The following is a 15,949-nucleotide window of genomic DNA, read 5'->3' on the forward strand; positions in this document are numbered from 1 at the left end:
GACCCACTCGTGTCCCGGTGCAGAGGACTCGGGGTCACCGTGACTCCAGCAAGCACATTTATTTCTGCTCCTCTATGCAAATCCTGTGTCTACTGCCATTTTCGGGGGCCCCAGCAGCAGCTGATGAGGAGGGTGCACTTTCCGCTCCGGGTGCTGTGCCGCAACGGGGCTGGGGAGTCCTGTTTCCAGCAAGCGTGGGCAGCGTGCTAGGGGAGCAGAGCGTGCCGGGGCGACTGGGGAGCATCCGGGGAGCACCCACAGGACTGGGGTGCTGCTGGTGGGAGGCTGGGGGAAGGAAAAGAAAAAAAAAGCAATGACAGAGGAAACAGGTTTATCATCTCTCTGCAGAGTGCCGAGGCTCAGCCGCAGGGGGTTTTCTGAGCCATGATTCAAAATCATGCTGGGCTCCTCCCTGCAGCCGTCAGCCCAGAGAAAGCCCCGTGGCGGGGGTCTGGCAGCCCCATCGGGGTAGGCATGGGAAGTGGGGACTCCCCAACTTCTGCTTTATCCCCTCTGGCGGGTTTGCGAGCTCAGGCGTGACCACAGCCAACTGGGAGCAGCCACATGGGACGCTGCAGGGCTCAGTGCTGTGGGCACGGACCCTGGCAAACCCCGGGGTACCCCTGCACCCACAGGGGATCCAAATGTTTGCCAAGCCAGGGGAGAAGGGGAACGGGCTTGGGAGGGAGGTGGCATGACTGCCCCTGGGGAAGCAGAGCTGGGGACACGCGTGGGCAGCTGGGTCGGAGGCTGTGCAGGAAGTGCAGGCAGAGCACCCACGGTGGAGAGGCTGTACCCCACCTCTCCCCAGCACTGGCTGCAGGGGCTCAGGAGCAGCGGGACCCCCAGGGACCCCCAAAGGGCTCAGGTCTGGGGGGCCAACAGGGATGGAGCGAGGAGGCTGTCGGGGCTGGGCGGGTGCCCCACATCCTGCCCTGGGGCTTGCTGAGTGCTCAGGGCTGGGGACCAGCCCAGCTGCGTCACCCTGGACAGGGGGGACGGGAAAGTTTGGGGGTGCGCTGGGATGGGACGCGGCGCTGACTCAGGCCCATGCAGGAGGGCTGGTCCTGGCAGTCAGCTGCCCATGGCCAGCTGCCAAGCCCAGCACCCTGCCATCTGAAAAGCCTTCATTTTCAGGCAGCAGAAAATCGACATCCTCCTTTCCGAAAGGTCACCTCAGCAGCAATGCAGCAGAGCAAAGCACAAGGAGAGGGTGGGGAAGGCGACCTCCTGAGCCCCCCAGCCAAGCTCTGCGGGGCATCCCTCCCTGGCCCCTGTGGGATCGAGAGCCCCCCAGAGAGACAGAGCGTTTGGCTGGGAAAGAGTCCTGGGGTGCCAACCAGCCCCACAGCAGCCCCCAAGGGAGGGAGGACAAGGACTAGGGGGCTTGAAGGCTAAACGCCAAGCCCTGCCACCCTGGCCGTTGCTGCCCAGGCAGTTATCTGGCATCGAGTGCCCCGGGCAGGTGCTTGCCGTGCCACAGGGATGCTGGCACAGCCCTCCACACCACTGGGACATTCACTCATGGCAAAGCAGCTGCCAGAAACTGCCCAGGGTCAAACTCTCCTGGGGCCCCAGAGGGAAAGTTGCTGAAAGTGGGTTTTTCTGAAAACCTGCCCAAAACAGGGGTTTGTGAGTGTGAGGAGCTGGTTCAAAGCGGGGGAAAACAGCTGGTGCCCAAGTAAACACAGAAACCAAAACCTTGCAGTGCCTGAGCCGGCTGCTCCCCGGGAGTGGTGACAGTGCAGAGCATCGCCATGGCCCCTGCCAGGTGGGACCTGGTTTATATTTGAGACTGTGACTGGAGCACCCTGCCAGCCTTTGCCGTCCTGCTGCTCTCTTCCTCTCCACGGTGCCATGCCCCACCCAGGGCAGGTTTGGCAGCGTCCGGGAACCAGCTCTGCCCGTCTGCTCTCACTGATTCGCTTTTCAGATGCTTGGGGGAAAAAAAACCAGCCACCCAGCACTGGCACGCCTGGCAGTGTAAGCCACCCAGTGCAGCCCTGTGATGGGCCAGGGTAGGCACAGCCACACACGGTCCCTCCAGCAGGCACTGTTCCCAACAGCACCCCCAGCCCCGTGGACACAGGGATACCCAGGGGTGCCCAGACCTGAGCTGAGCTGAGCTGAGCAGTGGCAGCAGCAAGCACAGCCAAAACCGACAGCTTTTCTGAAAGATCACTCTTGTGACGAGGCTTGTCACCTCTGTACACACACAATGAATGGAGCAGGTCCTGGGGCACCTCACACCATCCCCTTTTCTTTTGCACCCTGCTGCTCTCTGCCCGTACCCCATGCCAAGGGTTTCCCAGCGGCAATGGGCACACTGTGAGGCCAGGGAGAGCCCGGTTCTGCCCCTAGCACCCTCCAGGACACAGGGCTCGGGTGCTGCAGAGGTGCCAGGACTTTGCGCTGCTCCCAGGTCCTGCTTTCCCCTCTGCTCTGCATGCACCTGGCATGGGACAGAAACCCTCAGCCCCTGCCAGGTTGAGGGGACCAGGCACAGGAACCAGGGAGGACACCCGGCGGAGGAACCCAGCAGGCAAAGGCTGCTCCAGAGCCGCTGGAGGCAGAGGGGCAGCTCAGAAACAGAAATAAGATGGGCGTTGGGTAGGAGGCGACTCGGGCAAACGCCCTGCTGGGAAGCATTCCCATCCAGCTCAGTTGCAGCATCCCAGCTGCGTGATGGGATAAGGCCAGGCAGCACAGCCTTGTGTGGCACAGTCCAGGAGCCCTTGCAGGTAGATCCCGGGTTCATGGGGAGGCAGCCCAGGCCCAGCGAGGCTGCGGGTCTTTGGGGAGGCCAGGGCATCACGATGAGGTGGGGGTACCCTCAGGAGGAGCCCCCTTCATCTCCCCAGCTCTGGGCACAGCCCTGCACTGTGTACCAGCTCCGTGCAGGCACTGCCATCTGCAGGCAGCGGCTCTGGGGCCAGCTCTGGGCCTCTGCCAAGCACCAAGTGCACAGCACCGTGACTCCATAGCAAGCAGCAACCCAACCACTACAGTCACCCACACCCAGCAGGGCTGCACCCTGCACCCACTGCTCGCTGCTGCACACCAGGGCAGGGAGCCACGTCCCTGAGCCCACAGGTGCTCACCCAGCCCAGCCTTGAGCAAGCTGTCAGTTAATGCATGGAGAAACCAGCAACAGCTTCTCCTCCCCTCTGCCCTGAGCAGCGGGACTGGAGCAACTAACCTCACACCTGGCTGCTCAGGAGCTGCAGACAGCCCCCAGCAAAACAACCCCCAGCCTACACCTCCCTCGCACAGAGCATCAGCGGCACCTCTGCCCTGTGTGAGGGAGGAAAAGGGGCTCTGTATTTTGAATGCAGCAAGGGAGTTGCTCATGAAACGCTCCCTGGAGCTCCACGCTGGCCTGCGGGAGAGGACCCTTCCTTGCCTGCCTCTAGGGAAGCAGCATTTGCAACTCTGTGCCCTGTTAATACTGATGCACACCATAGGGGACACATGCCCTGCTCCCAGTTCATTCCACCTCATGCGTGCCCCACATGAACAGCATCGCCACAAAACTGTCCCCGTAAAAATCTGCCCACACACCTACGAGGCTCTGCCCATACCAAGGAGGCTGCCTGCCTGCATCCAACAGGCAGAGACACATGCCAGCAGGGAAAGAGACCCCTGCCATAACCAAAGTATAGCCTCTCTGCCAGAAAATGGCAGAGATCATGTTTTTCAACTAGTTCTGCCTCCAAAAAGGAGCCCTTATCCCAGGTGGCTTCAGCTATGGGGCCTTTACCCTCGTGCCCCTGGAAGGAAAGAAAGCACCCTCTGAGATCACAGAAACAAGACACGGGCAACTCTATGCTGCAGAGAGGATTTTTCAGAAGCGTTTATTTCACTGCTGACACTGGGGCTGCAGGAGGCAACTGCTCCCCGAGCTGCCCTTCGCTGCAGAAGCGTCACTCCCCTCAATCACGACAATCCACGTAAGATCAGTGTCTGCTCACCTTTCAGCACCTACATTACACAGACCTACATCACTGGGACATTCACCTGTTAGGGACACTCACCACTTAAAAGGATTAAAAATAATAATAATAAAGCAATCTACAAAGTAACACTTGGAGGCATGATGCAGAAACCAGATGATTTTAGACTACACGGCAGATCAGATTTGCTAGGTTTATTGGTGCACAAGTGCCAACTGCTTCCCTGCCAGTCCAACACGATGCCAAGCTGGGGAGCATTCCCAGACAGGACAACAGCTCCCCGTTTCCTACCCAGTGGCAGGAAACACTTCCAGGTCACAGTTTATACTTCCAGAACTACGCAAGATTATGTGCTTGTAAAAGGTGCTGGGGAGTGCTGAAACTTCCATCTGTGACACCGCCTGCTTCCTACCAAGCGGCAGACACTTGATGGCAGAAGAGTGCCTGAGCTGTGGGGTTTTTCTCTTTTTTTAAATAAAAACAAAAGCTGACTGGTAAAATGTTATTCTTAGCACAGGTGGACTGATAAAAAAAAAATCACATTACACTGGAAATATATAGATTGGCCCATAAGAAAGAAGCTACATACTATTGCCCCATAACGAGTTTTTCTTCACCTACAGTTTCAACTTCCCAAGTGAGGTAGGGAGAGGGTGACCACAGGAAAAAAAGATGGTGTTTCCAAAGGATTCCACTGTTTTAAAGTTATCCTTTTGAATCCTTCATGTAAAGTTAAAGTGTTCTTTAAGGAAACACTGCCTTTTCTTCACAACAACATTCAGAGTTTTGGTTTTTTGGTTGTTTTGGGTGAGGGAAAAGAGGGAGAAAGAAAACAAGCATCCCAGAGATGAAATGCTGGCAGTTTTGACACATTTTGGAAGGAAAGCACAGTTATAAAAAGGAAGGAAATAGTGTAGTGAATCTGTAGACAGAAGGGAAAAATACAGAGTGCTGACATAGTTTGCACTGTGCCCGCTCCAACAGCACTTGAATTACACACCCTGTTCACATGGAAACACACTGTCATACATAGCCATCAGGAGAGGGAAAGTGGACACTTACAAACCTGCAGTTTAATTTTGTAGGAATCAGCAATATAGAAGCCTTTCACTGCCCCTCCTAGTACTAGACAGAATGTATTTTAAGGCATAATTTAACATCCATTTCTTCCTAAAGCAATTTAAAGTGTAACAAGCCAAGATGTCAGACACAGAAAACTCAACAACAGCTATTCTGACAGAGGTGAAAGCTATTATATGTACAGTGCAGTATTTGCCTTCAAAAGGGGGAGTCTTGTCTTTAAAAAAAAAAAAAGAAAAATAACTGCAGACCCAGATTCTAAAAAAGCAAACATTGCCAACACAAGGAATGTTCATTAGAGTCCAGTTCCCACTAGAGCTACTCAACAGGAGGACATACAATGTGATTACGCTAAACCGCACTGATTGGCTGTTCCCAGAGCGTGCCCCCGGGAGGGGGGCAGAACCATGGGAGGCCAAACTCTGCAGTACCCTAGTGCAAACTGCCTCAGAGGAAAAGCCTGTAGTCAACAAGCCTTTGCACCTATTGTTAGGCTTCACTAAGAGATGTAGCAGTCAGGTGTCACCTAACAATTTCAGGACACTCCCATAAAGGTGAAGGTCCTGTGTGGATTCTAATGCACATCCCCCGTGAACAGTGTCCTGCACACATACACCTGCCAGGCTACCGGCTTTCCCTCTTCCGTGACTGCAACCTGCTCACAGCCACCAGAATCTCACATAGACGATCAACATGATAAAAAACACAGCTACAGCTGCAAGTTTGGCGTAAGTGGAACGCATGTTCAGGTACTTCGCATCCTGACGGTACTTCTTGGACAAACTGGACAAGTTGTTGGCCTTGGAATCAAGAGCTGTTAAAGGGAAAGGGGAGAGAAGTTAATCAAGATGAACCCAACCAGATGTTCCCCAAATGTTACATTAACTGTACAAGTTTCTCTGGAACAGCTGGAAGCGCAGCAGTTTTATATGGCAGCATGCCCTGTGCCTATCTGCAGTGCTCTACTGCTTGTCCTGCTGGGATGAGAGCCACTCAAGCTGGTGAGACACTGGTCTCGCCCAAAAGAAGCACCAGTACACCTGCCAGGTGCTTCAGGATGCAACTGATCCAACTGAAACACTCACTGAGTCCACTGCTTTTCTCGGGAGGCTCAGGGATTAGCAAGCCTTTCCCTCCGGCATGCTCTACCCACCCAGCTGACTGAGGGGACAAGGAACCATATGCCAAATATCAGCCATTCCCTGTACCTGAAAGCGCCTCTCCTCGCTGTAAGACTTCCTCAATGTTGGCCACCATAATCCTCTGCACATCTTGCAGCTCTGTGTTGATAGAGCCCAGGTTCCTCCTTGCCCGGCTATCAATGTAGAGCTTCTTGGTTTTCTGGATGTAGGTATCTGGAACAAGAGGCGGCCGTCAGAGGGAATCTTACCTAACACAGAGCAGCCCAGCTGCTGAAGGAGTGGGAGCATTGCTGAGACAGCCAGCAGACTGCATGCAAATATTCACTGAATCGAGGCCAAGAGGCTTAAAGCAGGAAATCTGAATCAAAGGACATTTACCATTTCCCTACCACTTCTCTACTCTCTTGCTCAAAACGGCCATTTCTCTAGTGCCAAGAAGAGGCTGAACTATCAGTTCCATAGGCCAAGATGGAGAGGATCCTGGGGCTGCTGCTCCCCCCCAGCAAGAAGTTTCCTAACGAGCCACAGGGAGGGGGACCTCACCAAATTCAATGAAGGAATAGGGCCTGGAGACCGTCGGCACCTTCTTGCCATGCTGCTCATCAAACTCTGAATGCAAGTCTTCCAGATACGCAAAGGCCAGTTTCTTGGGGAATGCAGCTTCACACAGGACCAGGTAACACACTCCTTTCTCAATGATGTAGCTAGAAGAACAGCAAACAGAGCATTAATCAACCAATTTTGAACCTATCCTATGAAACACCACCCTGCATACTTTTATTCCTATGAGGCAATGAGAACTGGGTACAGGGACTTCCCATTTGCCATGTTTGGACCAGGTGTAAACCTTTCTACAAAGTAATGGCTTATTTTTTCTTTACCTAAAATAAATTTTCTTGTAGCCTTAGACCCTATACCCGTGCCAACAGGCCTGAACTTTGACTTCGCTGGAACAAAAGTTAGCCTGTGAGTATCATTAGCTTAACAAAATACCAGCAATAAAGGAGTTATAATTTTGGAGTAAAAAAGGGAGGACACCCTCCCTCCCTCTTGCAGTCAGAAGGAGGGGAGCACGAGAAAGTTTGCCAGAAGAGGGGAAGATGGCCAACACAGCTCTAAGGCAAGGCAGCACAGCCAAGTACTTGAGGCCCACAAACAGGAAGCTCTGCCCCGAGATTCGGACATGCACAAGAATTTGGTCTCGGCGTGCTAAAAAGCCACCCAGTGACTGCCAGCTCCCGCTTTCTGTTTTGGAGGGCTGGGTATCCCCTTCCCCCTAACACCAGCCTGTTGGTGGGGCGTCGCTATCCATATGCGTGACCTCAAAGGCAGCTGGGGAAAAATATTGGTGCTAGATGGGTTCTGGTGACTTCCCCTACAGGTTTGCCATGGGTAAGTATGACTTTGCTACCAGCTCTTCGGCTGCGATGTTAGAAGCTCCAAAACATCCGTTGGAACAGGAACTGGTCTTGTTGTGCAATGCTGTCTGGTTTGTTCTGCAGCTGAATGTGCAGAGAGGTCCTTTTCTCCTCCTCCCACCACCCCATTGCCATTGCACCCAATTTGTATTTGCTTGCAGAGGTTTAGTGCTGACCTTGTTTCAGTGTGAGCTCCAGTGCCTCTGTCGGCACTGAGAACAGGGGCCTTTCATTATAATCCAGCTAAAAAGCCTACTGAAATAAGGGATGAGAGAGAACCAATCTTGAGATTTGGGTTATTTAGGCTTTGCTACATCCGTCTGCTGCTGCACATTCCCAACTACATTTTCCTCCTCATTTAGCCAATGGAAAAATAAAGGCAACAATATTTCCACCAAAACCAAGGGAGTGGAGACGGTAGATAGCCCTGCATACACTTTGGAATATTTATCTGTATTATTCAGGGTGGAGTTTAAATGCTACTTTTATGTTACCTTCCTTTGACTTTCTGCATAATGCCATTACGTAGCAGTCTAGTTAGCATAAAGATTAACAGTGTATTAAAGAACTGACCCAGTCACGAGGGCACTGTAGTTAAATAAGTAGCTTAAAATTTTGTTAATAGCCGCATCAGGCTTACAAAACAACTTCCCCTTCACACTGTTTTTCCAGATACCCCAACAGGTCCAAGTCCTTTGAATTAACCATCCTCAACTTGTTTCTGGGCTCAGGAGTATCCATTTCTCCTGCCTCTATACGGCCTGTGTGAATCCCACCAGCCTTCAAATAACAACCGATCCACCCCAACCAGAAGCAAGAAACTCCAGTTACTATAATCCATTCCACAAGCGTGTCCCCACGAGACCATGCTTTTATTCCTTTTTATGTCCGTCAGCTTGGACTGCATCAGTGTGCAAGACTAATCCTACAGTACATCACGCCTCTGTTCTTCCCTTACCCTTGGAGGACCTGCTTAACAGCTTGGAGTTCCTACAAATCATCACCCGGAGCTTGATTTAGCCACTGTCATGAACAGCAATATTTGAAAAAGTCTTTTGAAATATGCAAAACTGGCATCAGATAGGAATTCTGACAGTATTCCCCGAGAGCCAGAGCAGCAAACTCGAGATGAGAGCAGTCTGAGGAACACTCCCCATCGGTACAGCTCTCTTACCTCTGCTCGGGCCAGCTGGTCCTGCCTGGAGCTCTTCAGCTGTATTTCCCTCTTGCTTTTCCCCTGATGCGATATTAGATGTGTTGGATTTAAAGTTGATCTGTCAGCACCACAGAGAGCAAGCACACCTCGTTCTGTCCCAGATTCAGACAATTTTGTCAGCCTCAGTTCAACATCAGAGCAGAGCTCCTACACAGCTGGGCTTCTCATGTTTACACTTTGAGCATGCCTCCGAGCTTCAGCACAGCACCCGATCATGCCGACTGCTTGGCAGGGTATGCACACAAGGGGCAGACGTTGCCGTTTGCCACTGCTAACTTCTGTACTCTGGATATCTTCACACCGAGTATAGCCAGCAGGTTTCTTATAATTATCTTGGATCATTTTAAGAGAGAAAAGCTTTATCCTGGTAACAGTGGCAAAGGCCAAGGGTTGTTTTCAACATGACAGGTAAGGGCCAGTTCAGCCACTCATCAGCCAAAGGTCAACTACTGGCTGACAGCACAGCAGACTCCATCGGTGTTTCTGTACCTGCACAGCCGTGCACGCCGAGTGCTGTAGCTGAAAGGGTGACACAGCTTTTGGCGCCGAAGTCTAAACACTACATTTGACAGAAATCACTTCAGCAGTCGTAGTTGAAGCTTCACATTTCAGCAAGACCAGACTCTTCTCTGAATTGATCAAGCTAAAAACATTCAATACCACCTCAGCAAGTTCAGCAATATCCTTAGCCGCACTTCTAACTTTTACGCCACAAAATGCTCTGCCCTGGTTTGTGCTGCCCTCAGCAGAGCTCTGATTTGGCAGAAAAAATGGCATGCTGCGTTAACAAACAGCACGGTCAGCAGTCAGCATTATTTTAGACTAAATCTTAAACTTCTCATTTCCTCCCCTTCCTGTACTATTATCACAGGAGGCTTTCTGATCTGAAAGTATTCTTTTCATATAGGTCCTGCCTTAACATCCCACCTTAAAGGAGGCAGCAGCTGAGCTCTTTGCAGCAGCAGCTGTCAATTAACTGCCTGTGGAACCCGCCTAGGGACTAACTCAATACAGGAGGAGAAACACTCCTTTCACTGCCAGACAGGTAACCTGGCTGTTTCTTTGAGACAGCTGTCAAAACATGAGCTTGCCCAAGTCCTCCCACCTTGTCAGAACTGGTGACATTACAGCCACCGTCAAGAGGCTTTGATTTCCTGGACACTGCAAGTGGCACAGCCTTCCCAGAAATCGCTCTGCTTGTGTCATGGAAGCAACACAAGAAGGGATTTACTGGATCTGTGCAGACTCTTTCTCAAGGCTTCACTGCCAGTCAGAGCTGCACCCATGCAGTGCCATGGAAACATTTAAAATGAGAGAGTTTTTAAATTCTAGAAAGTTTTAACTTCTAGAAAGAGGACAATGCAGAGCAGCACTTTGCAGTTAACTCTGGTGACAACACCCAAACCCAAGAGGAGATAGGGATGGCCAGACTATGTTAATCAGGGCCATCCTCTGACCACTATAAACCCCCCACCAAAGGCAACCAGAAGCCGAGAGAAAAAATTAAAAAAAAAAAACTTGTTGCAGTCATCATATGTAAGCCAACCAGTTGCCCTCAAAACCTCTTTTGCCAAAGATTGCCCTTCCAAAAAACTCCTGTTCCTGTCTTTTCATGTCACTGAATCTCTGAAGAAAGGGACAGCGCAGGAGATTTAAAGGACCCTTGTTATAGAAGCAGACCTAAAGCCAGCTTGCCCTGAATTTAAAGGCCATCCTCCCACTCACCCAGCCGTAAACACACACCAGAAGTGCCTTCACTTATTTCCATGGTGGCAGAAGCCTGTTCCCCCATCACACCTACAGATACTTACTGGAAAGCCATGGCTCCTGCTTCGAGAGTGCATCTCGTGGGGGACTGCTCGTTCAGCTTGCGGAAGAGCTGCTTCGCTTGACTCTGGTACTGCTGCAGATCGCGGCCTGACTGAGAAGGGAGAACAGGCTGTTTGGAGCGGCTGCTACCAGAGAAACACCACCCGCCCGCAGGCAGGGGGACTCCGGGGGGACCTCGGGCTCAGCCCGAGGAGGAGGAGGAGCTGCCCCCCGCAGCACAGAGGCGGCTCTCCACCTCTCACTCGCGACTACCGGGCGGGAAATGCTTGTGCAAGAGCCGCCCGCCTTGTGGGAAGGGGCTGCGAGGGTCCGGCTGGGCCGCCGCCCCCCGCCCGCGCCTCACCGACACACCGGGCCGGCCCCCCGCCCGCGCCCCGCGCCCCCCGCCCATGCGCGGCCCCACCTGCTCGTCCTCCTGCATGGAGGCGGCCAGCGGGAGCCCGTCCGCCACGCGGGCGATCATCGTGAGCAGCACCATCTCCGCGCCCCGCTGCGGCCCGCCCGCCGCCGCCCGGCCCCACACCCGCCGCCTGCCCCTGCCACGGAGCTGGCCGGAACCTGCCGCTGCAACATCCGGTCCCACCGCCGCCAGCAGCACGGGCACTTCCGGCCGCGCGCCAGGAAACCGCCCGGGCGGCAACACGACCCCACCGCTAAGGGGCCGCAGCGGGGGAGGAAAGCGCAGCAGAACCGGGCGCAGCTACATCCCCTTCCTGGCCACGCCCCCTCAGCACAGACACGCCCCCTCAGCACAGACACGCCCCCCACGCTGGAGCACCTCCCCATACACAAGCCGCGCCCCTCAACTTCAGCCGCGCCCCGGTACCCGCCCTCTCCCATGGCTCCGCCCCATTGAGCTCCACCGTGATTTAGCCCCGCCCCTAAAGCCCCGCCCCCTCGCACGTGACCCCCCCCCGCCGGGGCGGGGCGGCGGCGCGGGCGGCGGCGGCGGCGGCCCGGTGGGCGCGCGCAGGCCGGCAGCCATGGCGGCGGCGGCGGAACGGAGCCGCCTCAGCTTCCCGGGCGGTGCCGGGGCCCTGGGGCGGCCCGTGCCTATGAACCTCTTCGCTACCTGGGAGATCGACGGTTCCAGCCCTAGCTGCGTCCCCAGGTAACGGTGGGCGGCCCCTTCTCCTCAAGCGGGCAGCCCCCCGGGGCCTCGCGGCTGGGCGCGGGCCTCCGACCCGCGGAGGCCTCCGCGGGTCGGAGGCCCGCGCCCAGCCGCGAGGCCCCGGGGGGCTGCTTCCTCAACCTCCCTTTCCCCTCAGCTTCGCGGTCCTTCCTTCAGTTTTAGGGTCCCTTTCCTCCGTTTTGGGGTGTCGTGTCCCCCCCCACCACCGTTACCACAGTGATGGACAGGGTTCCCCCTACCCCTTCAATGGGTTTTGGGCTGGGTGGGGGGTTCAGGGACTGTGTGAAGGCACCCCGCGACCCTAAAAAGGGAGGGGGTGCTGCTCTCTGCACCAGGTCTGTCAGGGGGTCACGCTATGGCCCCCCCATGCGTCTGAGTGCCCCCCCAAAAAAACCTGGCATGCGGTGTGTGTTGGTGGCAGGGTTTGGGGTGTCCAGCTCCTTCTCGCACCGGGTCGCGCTCCCCGTGCTCCACCATCCCGTCTGGGGTGTCCTGTTAACGGGGCCTTTGCCTGGTAAATGCCCCACGTCAGTTGCCTCGGGGTGGGCATCAGTTTCTCTTCTGCTGGTTTTTCACCCGCTCCCAGTCTCGAATCTTTCCCCGCCTCTGGTGTGTGTGTATAAACGTGCGGATGCGTCCCTGCCTGTGCTTTTTTTAGCCAGCATGGGAGGGATCCCTTTTAGTTTTTATAAAATTTGTGCTTTTCATGTCTGGCTTTAACAGAACGCCTTTGAGGATTTAAACATGCCACAGATGAATCTCTGAAGTGCTCCTCTTTCTCTTTTTTTAATGGGGACGCAGCAAGTGAGCAAAAAGGGAACAGAGTCATCAGGCTGACCTCGCAGGAATGTAAAGCTTTGCAACCTTTACAAACCCCCCAAATCCCTCTGTCTTCTGTGCCATCCAGATAGCAGGTTGGACCTGATGGCAGTGCCCCTGTCTTGCAGGGCTAGCAGCTTGCTCATGGGACTAGTGACTATCTTAGCTTAAACATTACCCACAGTCGTAGTGCTTTGACATCGTGGGCAGGAAGATAGCACGGGGCAGAAGAAAACCCGAGTCCTGCAATTGCAGATGATCTTGGTTTATAACAGCTTATCTGTGCTGACAGTGCCTAGGAGTATCTGTTGGGCAGCAAGTTTCTCTGCTTGTGTCTTGTTTAGCCTTTCTTCTCTGCAGCGGGAGGTCTTGGAAGGGGAATAGCACCAAGGGGAACGTGCCCCTCTTCAAGGAGTCCCTCTGCTGTGGAAGGAGTTGCCTGTATGGGAGGAGCCGGAGGAGCAGTTGGCGCACTTTTGATTTTTGCACAGGATTCCAGTGCGGTTTGCATCGACCCTGGTGGTGTACAGAGGACACGGAGGCCCTCTTGTAACGCCGTTTTGAAAACTGTTCTCTCCTTCGTGCCCTCGACTACAGGAAGGCAGTTGGGTTTCCATCTCATCCAACTTCATAACAGTGCCTGTTAAACTGAAATAGAAAAACAAATGTCTGTCGCTGTCAAGGACTTTTAGTTCTGCATTATCATTTATGCTGATAGTTGCAGATCTGAAAACGAGCTCACAACATAGCTTGCTTGTTTGCAAATCTGTAGATGACCAGAAAATGCAGTGTAAGGACTGGCCCTGCCTTGATGTGGTAGGGCATGGGGGTGCATCTGCACAGGACTTGGCATTTAGGGTGGGTCCTGGGTGCTTGAATTGCATTGGGCAGGTGGACAGCAGGTTGCGGGCAGCTGGTTGAGGTGCCTGGAGGAATTTGGGTGATGCAAAGGACGTGGGTATCTGGGCAGGTGGGGCAGAACTGGGGCTTGAAGGAGAAATTTTGGAGTCACTGAAGCAAGCTGTGAAGCAGGATGCTCAGGTGGTGGAAGTGCTCAGGTTGCATGCCCTGGGGCCTGAGGCAGCCAGCGACGGGAGAACTGGGGCAACTGGGACCTTCTAGGAACATTGCTTTTGTATAAGGGAGTTTGTGTGGGTGGGTTCCTCTGGTTTCAGCCCTGTTGTTGCCATCACCTTTGCTTGCTGTTCCTGGGTGCCCTTTTCTCCTAGAGCCCAGGGGGGTAAGCAGACATCCAGCTGCCGCATCCGCCGCCGCTGACCAAATGAGCAGGTCTTTCCACAGCCCCGCTGGACATGGACTGCCCCACATGGGCTGGTCAAGCGTGTGAGGGCTGTGTACGGGGTGCAACGTTTGGCAGGTCTGCAGTTGTAGCTGTGGGTGCCAAGTGTTTTTTGTTAATCTGAAATGAAGTCAGGAGCAGCCGAGGTTGCAGCTCCTGCAGTGATGTTAGTCTGATTGCACAGTAAGGTGTGTGCTACGCTGCTTGTGCTGGGCAAACAGTGAATTCTGTAGCAGCAGCTGGGATGCAGAGCCTGGATGCTCAATTCTGCTGTTGCTAATCATTTAACATCGTGTCTTGTGATGCTACACTGGGTCCACGCTTTGCATTTCATTACAGGCTTTGCAGCAAACCTCTCTGTCAGAGAAGGCAGGAGTTTGAAAACCTTTAAGTTATACTATTGCCTCTGTATTTTAAGTTCATATTGTAATGGTTTTTCCTGTGGCACAATGGCATTTAAGATTCTTTGTGTTAAAGTGAGAGAGACTGGAATGAAAACTGTTCTGCAGGGGAAACTACTCAAAATGAGATTGTTGTTCAAGCAGACATCTGTGGGGACGTGAAAGGAGGATGTGGGGGAGAGTTAGCCTTGGTGTGTGGTCAAGTACTGTGGAATTGCCTTGGTCTCTTCTGAGATTTCCTCCAGTTACAAGTTCCCCTCTGGGTTTCTGTTGACAGGACAGGCCTTCCTAGTTGAGAAGAGGCTTGAACTTGGCAGAAAGTCAGAGGATTCATGGAAGAGGGGCATGTGTTTGGGGAGGGAATGTTGCTTCCTTCCCTTTTCTTTTTGGTACAATAAATCTTACCCCGTTTCTAAACCGTTCCTCCTACAGTAAGCTGGAGCAGGAGGGGCTGGGTGGAAGCAGCGCCTGGAGCGGGCTGTGCCTGCATTGCCCTAAATTGTGTGGGTGGGTGTTGAGGTGGAGGGCCTCATGCAGATGTGGTGTATGCTTCCCAGATGATGGCTGAGAACTAGACTGTGGGAGGAAGATCTCTAAAGCACTGCTCTTCAACGCACTCTTCTTTGGTGGGTGATTTACTGAAAGTCCTTTCAGCTTGGGGCGGGCGTCAGTAAAATCTGGAAGGCTGCCTTGGTGCCTCTGTAGAGTTTCCTTGTGTGAAAAGGCTGTGTCCAAACTTAAGGAAGAATAATAGTGAAGAACCATAGCATTGTTCTGCAATTGTGTGTTTTGAGTGAAAATTAAGGTTAGGTGGTGTTTTGCACTTGTGCTGGTCTCCCTTTCTCTTCTGCCATTCGCAGAAATGATTTTCTGACTTCTTTCTTCAGCGCATGTAGCTCTGGGGGGTTTTGACCGACCGTAGTGCTTCTGAAATGTAAGTACTTTCTTTTAGTCATCCCAGAAATGTGACTCAAACTGTCTCAATATCTGGGCGTAACTGCTACATACCAGAAGGGAGAGATGCCTACCTTTTTCTGCCATTTCTTTCTTCTGTGCATTGAAATATTTTCCTTTGCGGAAGGTTACATTATGTAAAGTTCACCCTACCACCTGTAAAAACTAAGAGTGGTCTTCTTGCTGCATGACTGTGAGAATCAAAACTTTTCCCTCTGTTTCCTCACACTGAAAAGTAAGAATTATTGGGGGCGGTGTTGGGTTTTTTTCCTTTTTCTTTTTTTATTTCCAGTCTCTTGATGAAGCTGTGGGTGTGAATGGCAGGATGCAGTACCATCCTGTCTTGAAGGAGCCTCGTGAGGAGACAGCAGCATGGGGAGGCTGTCTAGAGGAAGAGTGCTCTTGGGGGGAAAGCTTTGTTTGAAGGGGGTTTGCTGGAGCAAGAGATACATAGGAAGCTGTGGAGCAGACCTGGGAAAAGATGATGCTGGAGATCTGAGGCTGTTTACTGGGCACTGCCTGAGCATTTCACATGCTAGCTTGCCTGCTGGGTGAGGAAACATGAAGGGAATCTACCCACATCCCCTGGACTCGAACAAGAGGTTGCTGGTGCAGGGATGTTACTGCTCAGCGTGTTGTGGGATGGCCTTGCAGCACACAGACTTTCACACCAGCCCTGGTGCGGATATCCCCAGGGGCAGTGG

General features: G+C 53.3%; 2 protein-coding genes across 11 annotated transcripts in view; one reads left to right on the forward strand and one right to left on the reverse strand.

The window, feature by feature from the left end:
• Nucleotides 1-3,826: 3,826 nt before the first annotated feature.
• SEC22B (SEC22 homolog B, vesicle trafficking protein) lies at nucleotides 3,827-11,169 on the reverse strand. The gene is made up of 5 exons (XM_076339815.1): nucleotides 11,043-11,169; nucleotides 10,621-10,730; nucleotides 6,719-6,879; nucleotides 6,242-6,388; nucleotides 3,827-5,847 (listed from the first exon to the last, which is right to left on the reverse strand). Exons 1-5 carry the CDS (start codon nucleotides 11,115-11,117, stop codon nucleotides 5,693-5,695), a joined length of 648 nt encoding a protein of 215 aa, XP_076195930.1. The 5' UTR covers nucleotides 11,118-11,169; the 3' UTR covers nucleotides 3,827-5,692.
• A 438-nt stretch (nucleotides 11,170-11,607) lies between these two features.
• The window catches only part of PACS2 (phosphofurin acidic cluster sorting protein 2), an 84,634-nt gene continuing 80,292 nt past the window's right edge, over nucleotides 11,608-15,949 (forward strand). For 7 of the 10 annotated variants that reach the window (XM_076339822.1, XM_076339819.1, XM_076339820.1 and 4 more), the window contains exon 1: nucleotides 11,636-11,750. In XM_076339822.1, coding sequence (XP_076195937.1) covers nucleotides 11,695-11,750 — 56 coding nt within the window. In that variant the 5' untranslated portion in view covers nucleotides 11,636-11,694. Of the gene's footprint in view, nucleotides 11,751-15,949 lie in introns of all 10 variants that reach the window. The other 3 variants (XM_076339818.1, XM_076339817.1, XM_076339826.1) reach the window with 2 other exon arrangements.

Source organism: Aptenodytes patagonicus, chromosome 5 (genome assembly GCF_965638725.1).
Source record: "Aptenodytes patagonicus chromosome 5, bAptPat1.pri.cur, whole genome shotgun sequence".
Classification (NCBI taxonomy): domain Eukaryota; kingdom Metazoa; phylum Chordata; class Aves; order Sphenisciformes; family Spheniscidae; genus Aptenodytes; species Aptenodytes patagonicus.